The sequence below is a fragment of the Accipiter gentilis genome, chromosome 17 (assembly GCF_929443795.1).
Source record: "Accipiter gentilis chromosome 17, bAccGen1.1, whole genome shotgun sequence".
NCBI lineage: Eukaryota > Metazoa > Chordata > Aves > Accipitriformes > Accipitridae > Astur > Astur gentilis.
The window spans coordinates 13,531,207-13,553,070 of NC_064896.1; the positions used below are offsets into that span (position 1 = coordinate 13,531,207).

Sequence of the window (21,864 nt, forward strand, 5' to 3'; positions counted from 1 at the left end):
ACGACCTGGCTGAAATAAATAGGAGTCCCTCCTCCTCCCTTGCATTTCCAAAGTGACACCCAGTCTCCTCCAGTTCCTTCTCTTCCTCACTTTGTAACAAACAACTGGAAAGCAGATCCTTTTCCAAATATGCAGACATCATGCCAGAAATAAATGCAGAGCATGACCACTATGCCAACTGCAGGATGCTCAAAACCAGATTTCCTTGAGTAACTAGAGTACACGACACAACGCTGAAAATCTGTAGGCAAATTTTTGTATTTGAGTATGACTCTCCTCCCTTACAGGGGCCTTTATAGTATCCCATCCTGCTCCTTGAAAGGACTTTGCCCTAGCATTAGTTTGTAAGCAGGAAAACTGTGACTGCTACTGAAACTTGCTCCTGTATACAAATGTCTAGTAGTTAAATGGTAGTTTTATCTGGATTTTTGAGTTCTACTCAGGAAACCAAAATTTGGAAAGAATGAAGAGTGCACGCATAGGACAAGCATCAAATTGTGTCTGAGTGTATGCCACAAAGATGCAGTGCTGAGAAGACAACAGTCTCCAGTCTAGCTTCTTGTCTTCACATCTGTGGGGTTCTGCTGCTGCTGCCAGAAGAAATTGGGATCCTTGTTACTCACTTCTTTTTTCCCCTTCCGTCTCCCACAAGAGGTTCACAAAATTAAGACTGTTTAAAGGCTTAATAGTCAGGACTGGCAAAGTTAAGATTTGATTAGTAAACCAGAGCAGAGCAGCTTAAGACATTACTAGTGACATTAATGCAATCAGGCATCATTCCCGATGGCATTTTTCCTTTCAGTAGCTTGCAGCTGAGCAGGGTGTTCGAGAACTCTTGATAACACCATTACTTGTGTTTTCAGTGCAGAGGTTGATATTTGCTCTGTTGGAGGAAAATCTCCACAACGAAACAGTACAGATCCAGGCAACCATTATTACAAAAGGCAGGGAGAAGGGAAGGAGGGAATAACACAAGGTTTTAACAGACATTTAGGCATGTGGATAAACATAAGGAGCAGCCAGGTCACTCTGTCAAGGAAATGCATTCAACAGTAAGGCATGTTCATACATGGAGGGGGCTGTTTCCCACAGAAAGAAGAGGAGAAGAAGAAAAGAGAGGAAGCCATAAAAATAAAGTCAACATCTCCACAGAGTAAATGAGGTTCTGTATCTGCATGGCAGAGATAATGATGCCTTCTGCCTCCCAGTCTCTGAGTATCATGCCTGTTTAGAGTCTAAGACCTCTAAGGCAATGAACATCTCTCACTAAAAGTGAATGTTATCCCTCCTACGCTAGGACCTGGAGCTGAGCTGCAGCCTCTAGACGGTACAACTGAGAAAGGATCATCTTCAGATCATTCCTGTCTTTACATTTGGTTTGAGGCTCAAAAAGCATTATTGAATAGGGGTTGATTAGGCTTTGAAAAATGGAGTGGACTCACACTGGTTTAGATAGTATGACAGGATTCTAGTGCTGGATCTAGTCTTGGAGAGTCATAAAACAAAGCTTAAAAAAGGGGAAAAGTCCCTTTCATTAACAGTACTGTGGATAACTGTAAGGATGAAGATGAAACTGTGTTGTATTACGGAGTAGAACAAACAACTGTAAAAGCAGCAGCAGAAGCCCATTACTAGAAATTTATTGTTAAAGAAATGACTCAAAGTTCTTAAAATCAACAAAATTCAAATTATATATATTCCCAGATTCAGTGGGTCTGAGCCCAACTCATTTAGCACTCTAAACAAATGTCAGAACAAGCTGTAGTCAATAAAAGCCTTCCCACACCACGTTGTTCAGCTAGCTTCTGAGCAAGCTCACAGGCAAATACGAACTATTTCAGGACATTTTTGGGGGACAGCCAAGCAAACCCTGCCAGCTGATAGCTTGAAAAGCCAGGGAAGCAGTGTAGAACAAAGGATTCTCTCCCCTCAGCGATATGCTTCTAAGATAGCTCTAGACACCAGAGAGCTTTATAGGAAGACCAGTTCCCTGATGCACATATTTAGCCTTCAACTATTAGCAATGATCTTACATCTTACCTAGCTACCATTTGAAAGGCACCCCAAAATTTCATCTTGCTCTAACTGAAGTTAAATGCCTGCAAACCAAATTTAATTGGTTAGCACAACTACAAATGCCTAGGGCAGTGCTTGAACCAGACATTCGTTACAGGGCTGAATCCCGCTGTTAAATCCAAACATCTGCTGAGCAGCCAGGCCAACACATACAAAGGTGCTCATTAATTACCCTGGGTTATCTATGAGTCCACTGATGTGAGTCAAAGCTGGACCATCAACTCTAGTCTGGAAAATCCTTGAAAATTTCACAAGCCATCTTAGCCAAAATTTGAAGTTGTTTAGTCAGATCTTATTTCTACTGTAATGGACAGTAACTTGGGCTTTTTGCTTTTTTTGCTTGGGCTAATATATATTTCATGAGAAACGGGCTTTCTTTGCACAGTTATACATAACCAATTTAGATCAGTCAATTCTGCTCCAGTTGCTTTAAAAGAAGGCCATGAAATGACATAAAATGAAACAGTATTTTTAGCAGTTTCAGCCTTAAACTGTTGTCATAGTGCAGACAGCTTCTTTGACATCAAGCAGTTCACTGGTGGATTTCTTCTCGATAAGTATTTTGGTGTTCACCTTGTGGCTGAAAGCATCTATCACACATAATAACCCAGGCCAAACTCAGGTTTCAGGAAATATCCTACTATGCAGCTCAAATGTAGCTTTCTAAATATCTGTCTCAAGTAACTTAGAATATTACTTTGACTTAAAAATTCAAATGTCTTGGGACTTCCTCTATTACACAAACATTTTCAGAGATATAATCCCTTCATATTTAATACACTAATTCCTATTTCTGTCATATATTTTGTCAAGAGACACAAGAATGAGATATACATACACACACAAGAATACATATACATATTGATAAAAGCTACTCTTTCTTTTGGATGATTCATAACAAGGGAAGGGCATTCTAGCACAACACTTCATATCTGTCAGCAGCACTACTTTTCAGCACCTGACTGCACTTTTGATTATACTTTTTCACTACCTCTCCTGACTCTGCTTTTCAGAAGAATTCAGGTGACCTGTCAAGTTGAAAGAATTTTTTTTGTTGATGGACAGCAAATGATCCATAACCTTCTCGGGTTTATGCTCTGAATTAAAAAAGCATCAAAACCCTCAAAACTGAATAAGAAGCAAGGTAGCAATGAAACCTTTGGGACTTCAAGCAAAAGCAATGCATCTATGCAGAGATCAGAGCTGAGCTACTGTCAGAAAACAGCAGCTCTTACCCCTGGTTGTTGAGGTTAATTTTAATTCTCTCCTCCTACCTTATTGAAAATTGCAAGATTTTTTATAGTGATTGTATAGCTGTGTTTAAAACTGTTCAATTAACTGCAGGGATGAGCAGGAGTGAGACTACTTGATCTGCTCCCACAGGGCTTCCCCTCCATTTTGTTAGATCTTGATGCCAATGACAAATGCCTTCTCCACTCTTGCGTGAGTCTTTCCAACTAGATTTACTCTGCTGACCACCTTGCAGCAAGGCACTAGCTTGTAATGCCTTGCTTACACTGGTGATGTGTCCCAGAGAATTTATGTTTGCAATAACTCTGCTGAATCACTGTCTTTAATAGGAAAACAAGAGTTCAAGAGCATTTAAGTTTTGTCTTCAGGGTATCCAACAGATGTTGCTTTCAGTGCCTCTCAGGAGGCACTGGGGTCTTCCTCTTTGCTCATAGGCATTAGGTAATTCTTTGCTTTTTGCCTATTCTTAAAGGAAAGAAGAAAAAGAAATGCAGCTCTTTAAAATTTGCAAGGAGTTATTTTCAGACGTGTGAGAAACTATTAATCATTTGCGTTACAGGGAGATCCAGAGGTCACAGCAGGAGCTACTGTGGGTACAGGAAGAGACTGTTTCACCCTCTGAGTAACAGACTGAAGAACAACTCAAAGTGAAGGGGAGAAAACCTTCCTATTTCCATTTCAAAGAAAAGAAAATAAAGGCAACCTATCCAAAGTTACACTTTTGTGGAACAGTCAAGGCTTGAGCAGACCACTGAGTTCTAAGTCCACTGCAAACAAGCCCAAACCTCAGAAGCATTAGAAAAAAAAAAAAAATCAAATTATTAATCTGTTTTTTTGTCACTTTGCCAGCCCTCTTCAGTGTTGTGCAAAGCATTTAGTGCTTTGTGTGTCCTTGTTTTGGGGAAGTCCGTTAATTGGGTCTATTTCTCATCTCATTTTAAAGATGTAGGCCATGGCTTGATATAGCTTCTAGGTATTGATCTTTTTTCCTGCACTAACATGTTCCCCCTCTCCTCAGCCTAGGAATGCATCTATACACCAAGAATGACACATCTGTATAACTAATCACAATGCACCACGTTCCTTTGGTGTCACATCACAACACCAAGCTTCGGTGTCTTTAATCTTTATATGTAGTCAATTCACCATTACTAACAGCAATTGAATAATTACAAACCTAGATAATATCAATCCTAGATAATACTAGTGCTCAGACAGTTTAGCAACTAAGAAAAGGTTGTTTGACTCATCAGGATTGTTACCTTTACAGCCCAGATTGATTGATCCAAAGGATGAAAAAGTTTAAAACAGAAGCCATCCTTTTTGGAGGGTCTCTCAATCAGCTCACAAGAATGGAGCAAGATTGTTCCAACCCACTGTCCGATCTTTGGTGTCTTATAAATCAGCAGCACTCCTGGTTTCAGAACACACCACAGCTTGGTCCAACTCTTCAGAGTCCCACGAATCTGGAGGGAAGCAGAGAGAGAACAAAAAGTTGCATTTATGTTGCTCCTTAAAAGAAAAATAGTATTTATACAGTATTTCCAGTATGTGTTTCTCCCAAGGCAACACTACAATACGCTACCTTAGGAAATACACTGCGTTATCTGAAGAGTCTTAGGGATCTCATAGCAAAATCCCAGACCCTGTAAATCTGGCCATCAGAATCTAGTCTTCACATTTTTATTACTGGCTTACTGTTAGTTGCTTAATTTTTTAGGCAGCCAGCAGGGCTGGCCCATGTGAAAGTGATTTGTTAATAATCATGGAGGACATGTCAATTAGAACATTGCATAGAAAAATGTTGTAGCTAGTCTAACTTGACTAATAAGTAATTTTAATAGTGTTCTGCAGAACAGAGCTATTAATGGGTTTTGTCAAATACCCCATTTTTAAAAGCACCCTCTCCAGCTGGTTTATTTCTCTGTCAAGCTCAATGCACGCTCTCTTTTGTATAGAATACATGAAATCTGATAGCATATATTAAATATAACATCTTTAAGAATGGGGGAGTTTCTCAGTAAGGTTAGATTTTTGCCTAAGGTCTTGTCTTCAATGTAGATGGGCCAAACCTCAAGTCTTATGTCAGTGTTCTGGTTTTGTGGCTCAGCATTATTTGTTGCTGAACCAGAAATTTCCAGCCACAGCAAACATGAAACAGGTATTTTGTATTTAAAAAAATCTCAATATTTATCTGTCATCAACACTAAACACTATGGAAACATTCTGTTGCCAATCTAATTTCTCAAATAAACCATACGCATCTCACTTTTCTGGCCTTTAATACTGATTGTACAACAACGTTGGAGGTTTTTCACACGGGTGAAATGCAATTGTATTGTTTCATGAAATCCCTGAATTACTTTTGGGGGGGGGGTTTAAAGACCTATGTGTTTGGCTATGTTTGGAAATTAAGTTTTGCCATTATAAAAGGGGCAACCAATTCACCATTAGTCAAGAAGACTAAATGGCCCCAAACAAGGAGAAAAACAGTGCTCAAAGGTAACATCTCTCAGCGTTAATGCAAATTTATTTTGCCACATACAAACTTGCAGGACTGCAATAAGAACCTGTCACAAGTTGAGTCTTTGCACAAGGAGAAATTGCAGTTGTCATCAGGTCCAATATGTTTTGTTCTGTGCTGTGACAACATAAAATCCAACTGTCAATAGAACAAGATGTATCTGCCCTTTTCCAGGCTGTTACTCTGTCTATTCCCTCTTCAGTACAAAACCACATCTATGGGAAGAGGCCACCAGACTCTTTCAGAGCGGAAGAAAGAAACGTCATCAGTTCCTTTTGTACTATGCACTTTTTGAGACCTTGTTCCTACTTAAGGACATGGAATAGATGGACTGAGTTAGGTCAAGATGGAAAGTAAATATTCCCCATAACTCCACTTTCACAGCAGTTATTTAGGTACAGCTTTACAGTAACTTCAACTCAAAATTATTCAGTCTTCCTTCATTCAAAAAAGTGTTAGTGCATAAGTCTCAGATACATCAACTACTTCTCACTTATTTTTTCCTACAGCCTCAGAAGCAATGGTCTGTATTAAATACCTTCAGCCAGTCTGCTGTGATCACTACACTGGGATCCTTTAGCGCACTGAAGAGTTGTTTGGTAGCTCTTTTCTTCTCTTGTCTGTAATTTTTTTTCTGTACCTGGTTGACAACAGAGAAAATATAGCAGCTGTAATCGTGGCCTCTTTTGGGGAGAAAAGAACATAATGCATTAAGGACAGCTATGTATAGCACAGCTAGAACTTGACCCAGCACAGGTTTCCCAGAAATGAGCACAAGGAAGAACAAAAACATAACGAGATAGCAGGTATTTTCTTTGCTCCTGAAGTTCCACTAAACATAATCTAATTTGGCTTTTCTTTGGGGGGAATGGAAAGAGGCTGAATACCCCAGTCCTCCCCACCCCTCAAATTAAAGAGATTAAATCTAATTTCATCCAAACCAAATTATTTATACTTTTGATTTGGTAGACAAACAAGTATTCAAACAATAATTTGCTCAGATTGCCTAGGCATACCCTTCCAACAAGACCAATGAAGGATTACAATCCTCTTGAGGTACCTAATGACTCTGGAACATACAAATAGAGTGAAATAATTACACTGATTTGTTCTGTTTGCAATATATAATCTAATCCTATATATATAAAGCCTGTAAATGCCCTTGGCCTATACTGATTCCTAGAATAGTCAGAGGCTTCTCTGGGTCTTGGGAAATGACTCAGAGTAGTTCCCAATGCTTTGTTTGGAAGGTACTACTTGTTTTGTAAAAGGAAGTCAGCTGATGCTGACTTGGCTGCTTTGCACATACCTTTAGTGTTTCCTTCTTCGTGAATTTGGCTGTGGGAGACACACACTCTTTGTCAGACCCATTGCAAAGCTTATACTCGATCTAAAAAAAAGAAGGAGGGAGGACATAGGAATGTGTTAACATGAGGAAGTTCAAGTTATGCTCTAATGAAGAGTGGTTTATAACTTCCAGGAATCCATGAAAGAGCTGACTGCAGACTTCAGCAGAAGAACACTAGGCAGGCACAGAAAATGCATATTTGCAGTGCAGTCCAAACTTTCTTTTTATATTCATAGTTAGTTGGAAAATTCCCCACCAAATTTTCTTCATATGTCTACCATGCAGACACTAATCTTGGTAAAATTATAAAAAAAAACAAACAACAAAAAACACCAAAAAAACCACCAAACCCCTATTCTTATTCCTAATTTTGAAAACTGCCCATCTCTTTTCAGATCTGAAAGCATTTCAATTACTGGAATAAAAATTATGGGGAAGCTGGTATAGATATTTCAGAACTAGAATTGATATTGGCAATGACCGTTGTCCTGGCTGAAATGTCCAGAAACATGATTGGGCGAGAAATGGCCTAATCATTTTACAGATAATACAGGAAATCATCATCATCTTGGCCTCGTGAAGCAAGGCACAAAATACACAGTCACTTCAAATCATGTTTGATAGTGTCAGTGCTGTTTAAATTAATTTTCAGAGACCACAGACTGACCTCATGACTGTGCTGATGGGCTGAAAAAATGCTTTACTTTTGTTAGACATGGTCACAATATTACTGTTCCCAAATTAATGTACGTTTAAAGAGTATAGCTCTCTGGAGCCCAACTCACGATGAGGACCCTTACTTGGATAGGTACTGTCAGCAAATTGTCCAAAACCTGGGGAGGGTTAGTGGCGTGACAGTTATGGTACAGTCTGGACTCTCCTACTTCTTATGTGACCTTGAGGAAATTACCTTCTCTCTCTGTACCTCTTTTCCTTCCAACCTTTCAAGTGCCTGATGCATTCAGACTGTGATCTTTTGGGGTCAGGCACTGTCTTTCCTACTTATGCATGACAGTTTTATAAAAAAGCTCAGCCCTTGGCCACCTTGATTTAATGAGTATGACACAAAAATGAGCTGTACTAAGGAAAAAATGTATCAGATATAGTTTCATTTATAAATTCACTGCTATGATGTGAAACAAACCCACTGGGCTCTCAGACTATCTCTCCTTTATGTCATGAGTTGATGTAATCGTTTTACAGCACCTTCAGTTTTGAGAGACCCACTTTCTTTTTCCCTTCCAGTGACACAGAAACCTCTCTGGCTACTACAGCCACAAACCATCCTGAACATTATGCAAGCAGGAAAATATTTAATGACAGACAGATCAGTCATTTTCACCTGACTTGGATAAAACCACACAAATGCACGACCAGATCACAGCAAACAGGCCATCAACTATGCTTTGGAGACTGTGGCAGGAGCAAAAATGGGAAATAAGGGTGCATGCTCAACTGAGTAAAACTCTTTGTGGATGATGCAGGATTAGAAATTAGGGGCAGAAGGTGCCATCTGCAACAGAGCCAGGGTCACTGTAGAACCTATTACTTGTTCTCATATAACCTTATAGTAGTCTTTCACTAGAAATGAAAACTCTGTGATGGCACATAAAGACCAATGAAGTCCCTGATCTGACTGTCCAGTTTACAAGTCAACTTGGCACTGGATCCACTCAAAGAAAACGCCAGCTCTTGGACTCCTGCATATTTGTCATTTGTCATTTTTCTTTTAATAGAAAGCTAAGCCTGCCTCCTCTACCTGCAATGCAGTCTCTGATGCACATTTTGTGTTTTGGCGCATGGGACTTCACTTTAAAACCACAAGACGTATGGTGGGGACTACTGCACAGATATGATGTCTGAGCAGAGAACTGTGCCCACAGGGTCTTCGTCACATTTCAAAGGGCCGCGGTAGACATTTGGGAGATATGCTACAAGCTTCTTTATGAGGAAATACTTCCAAGTGCTTAAATGTCTCTGAGCAAGAATCCTTTGGAATTATAAGGAGATTATGCTTTCATGATTTGAGACGTGTGTCCTCTGAAACTGGTCAGAAGAATTCTCCCCCTTTCTCCCAATTAGCAGGGAGAATGTCCTGTCCTTGTGATACAACTATGAGCCAACTGTTTATTGGTAATTTCACTCCCTCCAGTCCAAGAGATCAGACGCAGAGAGAAACACTGCGTACTATTCCTCATTAGCCAGCGTGAGAAGCAGAAAAAGCACAGATGTCCCCGAGATTCTAGGAAATCCTGCTCAGGTGTCCGCAGATCATCAGCATATAATGAATGCTTTTTGCCTAACTAATTAAAACAAGCTACAGTCACTTGCTGTCTAGACAATTACAACTTATATAAAGAATAAAATTTTGGCCCCTAAGCTCATGTGGCTTGAGGAAATTTACCTGAAGATGAATACAGAAAAGCTTCCAACAACCGCCACAAACCATGCAAACCTGAGCCCTAAACCTGCTGCTCAGGGGGAACTGGCATTAACACAGACATAGGCACTTTCACTGCTCTACCAGCCACACCTGCCTCCTCCTCGGAGTCCCTCTGGGTCATGCTAAAAATAGAGTTAAACAACCACAAGACTTCAACCCTGGGACGTTAACACTGAGAGACATTGATACTGTCTCTTCAGGGGAGCTGACTCGTAGCTCCGTGACCAAGGACATCGCACTGACGCCAGCCACTACTGCTATGCGTGTTACAAAGCCACAGCACCCAACAGTGGATGAAGGGATAATCTCCCCTTACACCACCACGGCCTTTAGGAGCTCAATAAATACAGTGAAACGTGTCCAAAATCATTACAAACTGGTCTTTCACTTAGTCAAAGCAGCTGGATTAACAGCCTTGGAGGCTGCTGTGGTGGGCTCCTGAACCACTGTGCTGCTTCCTTCAGGCACTGCCTCCCCCATGTCTGAGCTCCATCCAGCCATGCTGAATTTGCTAACCTTGCTTGTAAAGGGGAACATGGTCACACGGATGGTGCACACTAAGGCAGGCTTAAAAATGGATGAGAAAGAAGCAGTAGCATAAGTCCCTCACTGCATACATAAGAATTTCTAGGCATGGGAGAATAAATATCTATGCTCCCATGTCCCAAAAACTGTGATGTACCAGCTGTGTGACAGATAGCACAGCTCCCCGAGATGGTTATAAAATGACCAAGCTTTATGAAGAGAGAGAAAATTTTATTAAAACCTAGCCATGGTTTTAATTAGGACCCATGGACAAGCTTTCAGATGTGCCTGACCTGGGACTTCTGGTTTTGGAAACTTGACGCTGTTCCCCAGTTACTTTTTTAACAAGGCAAACTGAGCGCTTTCTCCCTGCCAACTTTGCTTCCTGTTGTGCTTATGAGGATGCATCATCACAGATCCCAAATAGCAGTTTGCTTGCAGGTGATTTCCAGGTCTACAGAGTGAAAAGCATTGCATTTCTGGTTTTAAAGTTCCTGCCTTTTCACAGGAAAGGTGGGATCTAAGGCCCCAGGACTGCATACCATAGGCCCCCATGCTGCTGATAGCAACGTACAGTTCCTCCAGGTTTAACCTGCTAAGTGACTTGAAGTAATATAATTTCATGCTTTTACATGAATCTGTCTTAATAGTTTTGATTGTACCTCGTGGGATATATAAGATTCAGTAAAACCAGGCCATCAGCTCTAAAGATCCCTAAGATATAGTAGGACCTTACATTGCTAAGACACATCAAAGGCATTTAATGATGTCCTTCTATTGCCCTGCCTTTCTCAGCCTGACAGAAAACTAAGAGAAGCCGTTTGTCATCACAGCAAATCTTTCAATGACACTGGGATAATGGTTGTGCAGGATATCAGAATCTGGCCCCCACTCTCTGCAGCAACCTGTGAACAATATTAATGAGATGAGACTTTGTACAATGGGAGGGTAGGGAATTGGTGTCCTTTTTAAAATTAAAAAAACCCCACTGGAATATTCTAATAAGAAAGCAATAGGTATGTTTTCCATATACTGGTTCTCATAATTATAAGGAGAGAAGACTGTTAATCTGCCAAAAACTTTTACCAGGGCATGCAGCAGCACTTGCAGGGGTAAGAAACTGTTGCGCCTTTCTATTTCTCTAACCAGATCTGTCCTTTCCAGGACTGAGTGATGACCTTGCCAGTTGACAACGGGCTTTACTGTACTCAGAGACACGCTTTTTATCCCAGTTAAGTTTCTGTTCACTTTCATCTCAGTCATGAAGCTCTGGAGATCCACTGCTGATTGTTAGCAGTTATCACAATATCACACTTCTGCTAGGCTTAGTAAAAGAGCAGACAGTGTCCTCACAATGGTGCTATTCTGATCCAGTGTCTTTTTGGTGATTTCATTTCCAAGAGGAACCAAATAATTTCACAGAAAAACAGGCCGTGATGGACTGCGATGTGGAGGATGCCAGCCCATCAGCACACTGTGCCTTGGGTAACAGCAGGAGGAACATCCTGTTGTTTAGCGCAAGCAATCCTTGCCTGCACAGGATGAACACAAAAAATGTGTAATGAGAGACAAAAAGACAGAATTATTCCAAATCAGAAACATTTAAATAAAACCATTCTCAAGCTGCAGTCTGCATGTGAACAGCAGTGACAGCTTAGAAGTTGCTCTTTTTTCTTCTTTGCATCCAAGTGAGAGAAAGACAAAATCAGATGGGAATTTGAAGGCAGAACAAAAATAGCTGGGGTCATAAGTTACGTTTCACAAAAGCAAAAATAGTCATCACATGGGAGACATCCTTGCTCACATGTAATTTCTCCAGTATCTTTTCCACATATAATTACTACAGAACTGTATTACTGCAGAAATAAAATAAATTAAACAGAAGTTCCTGAAGTAGTATAAACATGGAAAAGCTGGGTTTAACATTAGAAGTGAAGAGCTTCTTGTTACTGATGTGAATATTCACAGATATCTCAAACACATTTAAACAATTTTGTTTTCAGGTTACTATAAACAGTTCTTTTTAAAAACTTCTTTATTTTGTTGTGAATTAACAGCTCATCCAAAGCACAGTAGTCAGTGAAATGATTCTTACTGACAAACAAGCTTTGCATTAGGAAAGTTTACCCTTCAATTAATGTGCTGCTTTACAGCAAGTTGAATAATCTTCACCTTGCAAAAAGGAAAAAAAAATCCCTCTTATTTCAAAAAAGTAACAAAGACACAGCAACTGTGTTTATAACACTGAAACAGCACAATGATTAGTACAAATTGAAAAGCCTGTACAAATAAATAGCTGACATGACAGCAACATCTGGGGAAAATCATTGATGAAATTCAGCTATCCAAGCAACACCACATATCAAGCTATAGTACTGTTTAGTGGAATGCTTTGCTCCATTGTGTCAGATTATAGTAATTAAAGTCACAGACCTCATGGGATTTCTATTTGATCATTTAAATGTGCCTTCCATGGGAAGAACATTGTCCAAGTTAAGAATATTTAAAGAACATTTTAGGTGAGATGGGAAGTTGCACACTGAGAAAGATGCTGTTTCACGATTGATACAGTTGTAGTGCTAAGCAGAAATCTGAAGCAAAGCTTTGCTCTCCCCTCTAGCTATAGGCACAGCTTTTTTTCCTAGCCTGAATTTAAACAAATGAACAAAGTGAGCAATGAAAAACAACTGGACTTTAAGCTTAAAATATGCTTTGCTAAATTGTTTAATAAATAATTTCAATTTTAGCACCTCCATTTACCCTCACCTCCCCTATCAGAAACACTAGAGTAAGGAATTATGATCACCAGTGACTCAAGGTGACATGACAGGACTGCTATGGCTTACCCAAAGTTAACAACTTTGAAAATTCATTTCTGTAAGCGAACAGTTACTACTGTCTACATTCCCCTCTGTGAGGCACCTGGCAGCTTCAGGGCTTGTATGCACCTACACAAATTTGGGATGCTCCATATTTCCTGCCTGAGTGCAAAATCCCACCCCTCTTCTATGTGATTTTCCCAGGATACTCCAGGCTACATCTCTTCTCACTTGAAATCAGCTGCAAAGCCCTCTGTGGACAACAGTGATTACCCTAAAAAGCTGCACACGGAATTGAAGAAGCAGGGTGTACTGGAACTGGGGCAAAGGAACTGAGTTTAAGTCTTGATAGAGACAACTAGCTCCAAAATAATTCCATCCACAACATTGACAGCATGAAGTACAGTAATGAAAAGCCAGCAAGGGTCCAGTGCAGCATACCATCACCTGGAAGGGCCAGGTTCTGCTATAAAACTGCGCTTAGCACACACAGGGGAACTTCTGCTCCTGAGCCTCTATCTATGAGATGATTCCTGCAACATCTGGATCTCTCTGACAACCGATTCCTCAGTTTGCTAGCTAAGGCAGAACAGAAGGAAAGGTACCCTTGTAGGTTGCCAGAGTTGTGAATGATCTTTTATGATATTCCCGAATGTAACCATGGCTGGAATTAAGTCAGAGGTTAAGAACATGATTCATGGATCTAGAAGGATGAGTCTGAGACAGCATCAGAGTTGTAGCTTATATCTCAAGTGATTGGTATGAGCTGTTTCAAACTACTTTACAGCTAAAATAAATTTCTAGCAGCCACTTAGATTCATATTTCAGATTACAAATCACACAACAAAGACTTGAACAATTCAAGCATGTGGAAAAACTCATTCATGATGAAGAAAGCAATCTAAGCTTTGCCCTCTCATATGTCATATAACTATGCATGCAACAGCCACACTCCTACAATGTGATAATTGTAGAGTTCATTGTGGCATTAGTAGGGGACTGAAAAGAGTGAAGTACCACTGAGCGCCAGCTTCAAGATTTTTCTGACTATCCCTTAAAATACATTTCAATTCTTTGTGGTCTCTGCATGCATAAAGAGACCCCAGCTGCTCTCCAGCCAGTAGAATAAATAGGTAAGCATAGGAAGGGAAGAAAGGGAAAACGCAACACTGCATACTGCAATAAAAGGTGCCTTAAAAGATGCTAACAGTGCCAAATGAGGCACAAAATGAGAGAAAGGCACCTCCTGTCACTATCAGGCATGTGCTAACTGTACTACCTGGCTGCAGACACAAGCTTGAGGGTTAGAGACAGTTCTATGATACTTTCATACCCCGCTATAAGCACTGGTCCCAGAAAACAAGGCTAAAGGGCTCTAAGAAAGAGAGAAACTAAAATGAGAAACAATCTGAAATAGATAAGCTTTTTTTTCCCCCTTGAAAAAGAAGATGAAAGAGACTCCACTTAAAAAATGAAACAGGAGAAATATGCTGCAGGAAAGTTAGTAATGCAATATGTAGCTGAACTGTGTCTTAAATTTAATAAAATTTGGGGTGAGAAGTCACAACTGAAATCAGAAACGTATATTCTAAGAACTGCACAAACACATTGTGTTGCAGCACATGTTCCAGCATCAAATATTTTACTGTCTGTACAGATACAGATTGGGATGTGTTCACACCTCAGACATAGACTAGTAGTCCCCCTACGAGCACAGGGTAGTGTGGTTGCAGTCGAACGGCTTCACAGCTCACAAGTTCACAGATGTTTACAGGGGTTTTAGGAGATATTCTGCTTGGTGTCTGCTAACCTGGGAAACCTGCAGCCTGCTCCATCATGCAGTGTGGATATGGCCTGAGTGAACAAAATGTAGAACTGTTTCCATCTCACTGATGAAGATGTGAAATAGAAATGCAGTTAATCTGCCTGGGGAAATGCAGGGACTCCAAGTCAGAGCTGGGAATTCAAGGCCCCCCAAGCCCCAGTCCAGGGACTGAATCACTTGACTAGGTTTCCTTTTCTTCTCATTACTGGGTGAAAAGAGTCAGTGTGGTGTGGTACATCAAAATAGTGCTGCTGAGGGAACACTGATTTCCAACAAGGTTTGTTATATCTACTGTGCCAAAAGAAGGGTAAGTATTCATGGCATGGATCTGTAACCTAGAACATTTACTTTTGAATCCATTAATTAAACCTGCACACCCTACAGTTTGGTTTCTAAAAATTGTTTCCCCCCTGCTATCAGGAGTCTAAACATGACCCAATTAGCACACACTCTTTCCTTTGGTTCAAGTAGGTGGAATCACTATTTATTTTTAAACTGAAATACTGTGACACATCCCTACTTACAGTTCTGGACACCTGACAGTGCAGTTTCATTTTATAGCCTTAGACCTGAGTGGACGTGAAAAATGAAACAATAAGCAAACTGACTACCAGTTTGCCTAAATTTTTAAGGTACAAGACATTTCACAATAGAGACTCCTTACTGCCACTGCCACTGCAAAGCAAGATGGAAGAAAAGTTATGTGGCTGGAGAAGAACAAGGTAGTGTACAACACGGCAAGGCGAAGCAGAATGAAGTGAGAATGACAGGCGCTACAGCACAGGTCCAGTGAGGTAGAAAGTTGCTGAATCAAACATTATGTGTCTAAGCAGAACATTCAGGCAGGAAAGAAAAACCTAGCTCTGCCCCATTCAGTAGCCAAAGCAATTGCCTGCAACACTGAAAATGAGTAGGCAAGTTGAAGTTTGGTGGTTTGGGGTCCTCATATCTGCTTTTACTCCACTGGTGTTTCAGAGCAAATTTGACTATTGTAAAAGCAAAGTCTTGGGTTGGTGAAAGCAAAGCTTGTGTCCAGGTTCAGACCCCCATTTGTTCTGAAGCACAAATCTGATGCAGTTGTTTAGCACTGTGCATTTTCTCTTATCTCTCCTTAACAACTGCTCTTGACACTGACAAGGAGAGACTCACCAACACCTCCCAGGTGCACACAAAGCATGGCAGAAATCTAGGTGGGCACCCAAATCTTCCAAGGGTGCTTCACCTTACCAAAACACACCTGTAGGAGACTAAAGCAGGCCCTGAGGCTGGGAAAACACAGCTGAGGCGTGCTCTTATCCAGATACCTCTCATAAATACATTCCTACTCTTGCGTTCATCCTGCATCTCAGAAATCAAACTCCCTTTTGGACAGCATTTCAGTGCTCTGAGTTGTCCTGTCCAGAAAAAGTCCTTCTTCTTTACATTCCCAAGTCATTGGGAATTTAACACTACTCCTTGTAAGGCGTGCAAAACATCTGATAAAGCCCTGGATGCAGTTACCTGGTTCTTGGGCTTCTCTGCTGCCAGGAGAAGTGGGAGGCTGGGTTTCCGTGAGGAACCTGCCTGAAAAAGCAAAACCAAGGTCGGTTTGCAGCTTGCCAGGTTCCAGCAATAGCAAAGGACATGTACATGAGCCCTTGTTGCATAGTCCTAAAGCTCCTCTCATCGCCATCTCCTTGTGCTGACCTCTGCCAGGACATCCTGGCAGAACAACCTGCAAGCTCCAGGCAAGCACAGCCAAATGTATTTGAAGATGCAGAGCCTATTTTCATGTATTTTTAAAAAAATCACTTGTCTATAGCTGCTTCCTTCATGTTATATTTTCATTTCAGTTGGTGTCATTTACATTTTATAGCTTCATAGTTGAATAAATTTAGTTAAAAATTTATTAACAGGCCTTGCTGCTATTTCTAGTTACCCTCCAGAAACATGTTATGGAGCCACAGCCAAAAAAGTCCATACATGAATCTCAAAGCCAGATCTAATTTATAAGGTTGATTCCATCTCTACAGGAAATCAAACCCAGGCACTCAGGAACTGTAGATGTAGAGCCAGGTTTTGAACACCCAGATCCAGAGCCTTTAGATCCAGTTTCACCTCTCCATAACAGGCTAGATGGAAATGCGTTCAGGAAATGGATAAGGCCATGTTGGAGCACGGTTACTCCTGAAAGGACTGTGGCTGTGGGTAAGGCCACGCTGGAGCAAGTTTATCTCTGAAGGCACTGTGCCTCATGGATAAGGCCACGCTGGAACAGGTGCACCTCAAAGTGACTGTACCTGTGGATAAGTCTATGCTGCAGCAGGTACACCCCTGGAGAGGCTGTGGCTCATAGGTAAGGCTCCACATGGAGCAGGTATACCCCTAAGGGACCACAGTCAGTGGATAAGTCTAAGCTGGAGGAGGGGCAAGGAGAGGAGTTCATTGCAATGTTAAACCCAATGGTCTGGTCCAAAGGGACCAGGGGTGGACACTGTAATGGAAATACCTTGAAATTGTTGTAACCCGTGATTTGAGTTGCATGTTATAGGAATTACTATAGCAGAAGCCACCCGAATCAGTGGAGGACAAGTCTTACAAGAAGCAGTACAAGTGCAGCAGCGACCCACCCTGAGCTGGCTTTGATGCACAGTAACTCCATGTAACACACCACCTCTCCTGTGCTGAGTGACCACCATAACAGATGGAGCCCAAAGTCATGGACTAAATGAACTCAATGGACATTTTGTGGACATTTGTGGACATTTATGGACATTTTACCGGGGTGCTCCATAGACTAAGGGAATGATATCTGTGTATTATATCAAAGGATGGGAAGGGTGGTAGGGTTTAAGGACAATGTATTGGATAGTGTGGAACCTGAGCACGATGTAGATGGTATGGAATACGGGGTGGAAAATATGCTGGTTTTGGCAGGGGTACAATAAATTTTCTTCATAGTAGCTGGTATGGGGCTGTGCTTTGGATTTGTGCTGGAAACAGTGTTGATAACACAGGGATGTTTTCGTTACCGCTGAGCAGTGCTTACACAGAGTCAAGGCCTCTTCTGCTTCTCAGCCCACCCCACCAGCGAGCAGGCTGGGGGGGCACAAGAAGTTGGGAGGGAACACAGCTGGGACAGCTGACCCCAACTGACCCAAGGGATATCCCAGACCATAAGTCATCATGCTCAGCATATAAAGCTGGGGGAAGAAGAAGGAAGGAGGGGATCTTCGGAGTCACGGCATTTGTCTTCCCAAGTCACCGTTTGGCTTGATGGAGCCCTGCTTTTCTGGAGATGGCTGAACACCTGCCTGCCGATGGGAAGTGGTGAAGGAATTCCTTGTTTTGCTTTGCTTGTGTCCGCAGCTTTTGCTTTACTTATTAAACTGTCTTTACTTCAACCCATGAGTTTTCTCACTTTGACTCTTCCAATTCTCTCCCCTACCCCACCAGGGGGGACTGAGTGAGCGGCTGTGTGGGGCTTAGTTGCTGGCTGGGGTTAAACCACAACAGTTGGTTAGTTTGCATTCCTCTCCTGTTACACCAATCCCCAGAGCTCTCTCCCAGGATCGCGACTCACAGTTTCGGATGCTATGCACTACACTAAATATTACAGCTTTCTCTTCCAAAACAATTAAGGTTGCTGATCAGGAACAGCAGGAGACACCTCTGCTGACAAAATCAACCTTTCAACCGTAATTATTCGTATCTAATTATACTGCCAAACAAGGCCCAAATTAACACGGTTCTTCTGCAGTAGGTGCTATCAAGTCAGAGGAAAGTGCGGGCTTCTCTGTCATCCCAACCATGCAAAAACACTCATTTTCTTTCTCTCAAAACATGCACACACAGTTCCTGCAGGAACAGAGGGAGAGGCTTTCTCAATGACTTTAAAAAAAAGAGGGCAAGAATGATTAATAACAGCCTGAGAAGAAATGAAAGCAAGACTAGGGATGGATCCCTATCTCACAGTACCTTACTAATGGAGTTTGGAGTCTGTGGTGTCTCATCCTTCAGTGCCGACGGGCTGTTTCCTTCCACGTCTTTTCCTGCAACAAATAAATGTGATTCAGAAACAGAGAAATCCTGTGCAAAACTATGGCTACTCATGGCCTTAGAAGGGCTACTGCAAACAGCAAGCAAGAGAAGCTGTCATGAGCAGGAGCAGGCACACCAGGATCACAGAGAGGGATCTTGCAGAGCTTGAAATAGCCTGGATCCACATGCTTGCGCTATGCAACAATTACGGCTTAAAAGTTAGGTCTCAAAACACCATGGTAAACCAACATGATGGTTGCAAAGTCCAGCATATGAAGGCTGGAAAAAAACAGAAATAAGATTACTTATGCATCCTTAATCAGCTCCCTTCTGTGTCTGCATTATGATGCAGTCTTTAATTACATTACCACAGTCTGTTCTTTTCTTACATACCCCATGCCTCATTCAATGCAAATAATAAATGGAATTCAGTTAATAAGCAGCTATTCAATACATTATCCTCCTTCGTGAGTATCTGGCAACTGTACACAGATGCACTTGATAGTACACTTTGTTTGACAAACAATAAGCATGATCATAAAACATTACAGGAGACAGAACACCATCTAGACATAATTAGTAAAACAAAATTAAAAAAAAACCTGCAGAAGATCAATGTCTTCTGACCAAATTATTTGTTAAAATAAGAAACATTTTCAGTTAGCAAGTAGTATTTATTGTCACTATGGTATTTTACAATCATTTCCACTACCCAAATATACCAAACTTGCAGTACATTATACACATTATATAGTAGTAGGAGTCTGTGTAGTCCTAGTCCAAGCAATAAAATGTAATGACAAATGCTGGTTTTTGCCAACTGTAATCATGTCCTTACAGTAAATGAAAGCATAGAGCTTCCATTAAAAAAAGCCAAAAAATAGCATCTGATGAGACTAGCTTTTAGTGCCAAGACAGCCATTGTTATCCAATTGCAATGTAGTTTTTTTCTCAAAATTGTTATCAGTCAGAGCTTCAGAATACTGGACGCAGTAAAGAACCACTGAAACAGTGAAAGATAATCCATTTGTAGCATGCTGCAAACATGCGAACTGTTAAAAATGTTTCTAAACATTGTGTGGGCCAGTCTTGGAAACACCACGAAATCTAAAACCAGCAAGGAAAATCCTGGTTCTCCTGAAGTCAGCAGAAGTTGTCACAGATGTGTCAGAAAACATAATGTCCCCTGGAGTTTTCAGAGCAGCCATTTAAGAAGCCAAGCACCATTAGAAAAGCCAGCCACGGAAGCTTATTAAAAAAATAAATATCCTCCTGGCCACGTTCTGCACTTCCATTACAGGACATGTGAGAGAACAAGCACATCCCATTACAACCAGAACTGCAACTATGCTACAGAGTTTTTCACTGGAAAAGAGACAGGACAAAACCCATGCCCTTTTTACAGGCATCAGCAGGCAGTTTATGGTATCAGCTCTTAAATTTAAGAATTTTTTTGTGGGACAACTGTTCCTAGAAGGTGTTCAACATTCCACATGGTGACTAAGGGTGGTGGGGGTTTCAGATATGTTTCTCACCCTGTGGCATAGTGCTGCGCTGTGCCATGTGCACGCAGCTGTGCTGACACAGAAAGCAAACACTTCCAAGCCTGGGAGAAGAGGGACAGCACATGCATTGCTCGTGTGGGGAACTGAAGCAGAGGAAGAACCTACGCAGTCACACAGGAAGGCGGTGCAACAACAGGGAACCTATATCTTAACCTAGTTTCTTAACTGTCACTCCTCCCCTTGAAACACTGAGCCCTAAATAACGCACGCGGAAACCTAATGTCCATGGCCAGGAGAAAATCCTGAGTGGCCGGATATTTGACAGTCCCCTTGTGCTACCAGGACAAGCAAGATGGCCATAAGCACTGCTGTGCATGGATTAGAACCTGTTACCTCCATACTTTTTATTTCTCTGATGGTGCTTTCCTCTCTATAGCCCCACTCTCCCCGACAGAGCCAGAGGAGGTTGGAATAACCTCACAAAGCCATGTAGCTGCTGCACTTGTTTCCCATTAAGAGTTTTTTCAGCGTATGTATGGGAAAATAACATATGGCCTAAAAGTTCAAGTAAAGTTAATGGGAATCAGCTGCTGCCTGCTCCGAGGGAATGGTGTCTATTAGCATAACGGAATTCACATCCATTCTTTATTATGCCTCATTTCTTAAAGAAAGCTTAACTCCAAGCTGGTATCCATACCAAAAACCTGGACATGAGAGATTTCTGCCTTCTCTCAGTAATACAGTTAACAGGGTTTGCACCTGAATAATGAGATTTTCACTGTTCCTAAGGTTCTGGACCATCCCACTCACAGAGTATTATGAAAAATGGAAACATGCAACAGTTCACTCTTACCATATCATTTACAAGGATTCATAAGGTATGTTTATGGAGCAGCATATACCGGTTTCTTATGCCAAACTTTTTAAGCCTATTGGCACTTGTGTGGGAAAGGCTGTTTTTCAGAGGAGAGCTATCTTTGCTGTCTGTCTCAAGCAGACTTGCTGTAGCCTTGTGGAAGGAGAGAGCCAGCCCTTGTTTGGAAAGCAAACTTCATTGCAATGATGTGCAAGTTTCTCAAAAACCTGCACAGATAGTTAAGTGCACAGAAGGCCCAAAAGCAAGAGTCCTACCAAGAGCACAACAGACATAGCCACCTTGAGAAAATAAATCAGAAACCAGCTACAGGTTGTTGGTCGTTAAAACATGAAAGACGCTAAATATTAACTGGCTATAGAAGCTGAAGTTCTTATCTCCCTGATCAAGAAAACATAATGCCCACAACAGAAATAGAGCTGAATCTCTTCTGACCTGAAGTGCTGGCTGCTAGCAGGGCATGCAAAGAAGGGTCCTCCACAAAGTAACCCAAAAGTTTTGCACCAAATAACGAAAAAGATTTGGGGAAGGGAATCAGCCGTGCTTATGCAAACAGCCTTCATCACATTGTGAAGAAAACTGCCAACACTTCCAGTCTTGGCAGTTACAGAGTAGAATTACTGATACCTTCTTTTATCCCTTTACTGTCATGCA

The 21,864-nt window shown here is 41.3% G+C and overlaps 1 protein-coding gene across 7 annotated transcripts in view; it reads right to left on the reverse strand.

The window, feature by feature from the left end:
* Positions 1 to 21,864, reverse strand: part of OSBPL5 (oxysterol binding protein like 5) — a 151,728-nt gene that overhangs the window by 45,735 nt on the left and 84,129 nt on the right. For 6 of the 7 annotated variants that reach the window (XM_049820512.1, XM_049820518.1, XM_049820516.1 and 3 more), the window contains 5 exons: positions 18,769 to 18,842; positions 16,312 to 16,374; positions 7,161 to 7,241; positions 6,390 to 6,491; positions 4,590 to 4,793 (listed from right to left, as the gene is read on the reverse strand). In XM_049820512.1, coding sequence (XP_049676469.1) covers positions 4,590 to 4,793; positions 6,390 to 6,491; positions 7,161 to 7,241; positions 16,312 to 16,374; positions 18,769 to 18,842 — 524 coding nt within the window. The remainder of the gene's footprint in view (positions 1 to 4,589; positions 4,794 to 6,389; positions 6,492 to 7,160; positions 7,242 to 16,311; positions 16,375 to 18,768; positions 18,843 to 21,864) is intronic. The other variant, XM_049820513.1, reaches the window with a different exon arrangement.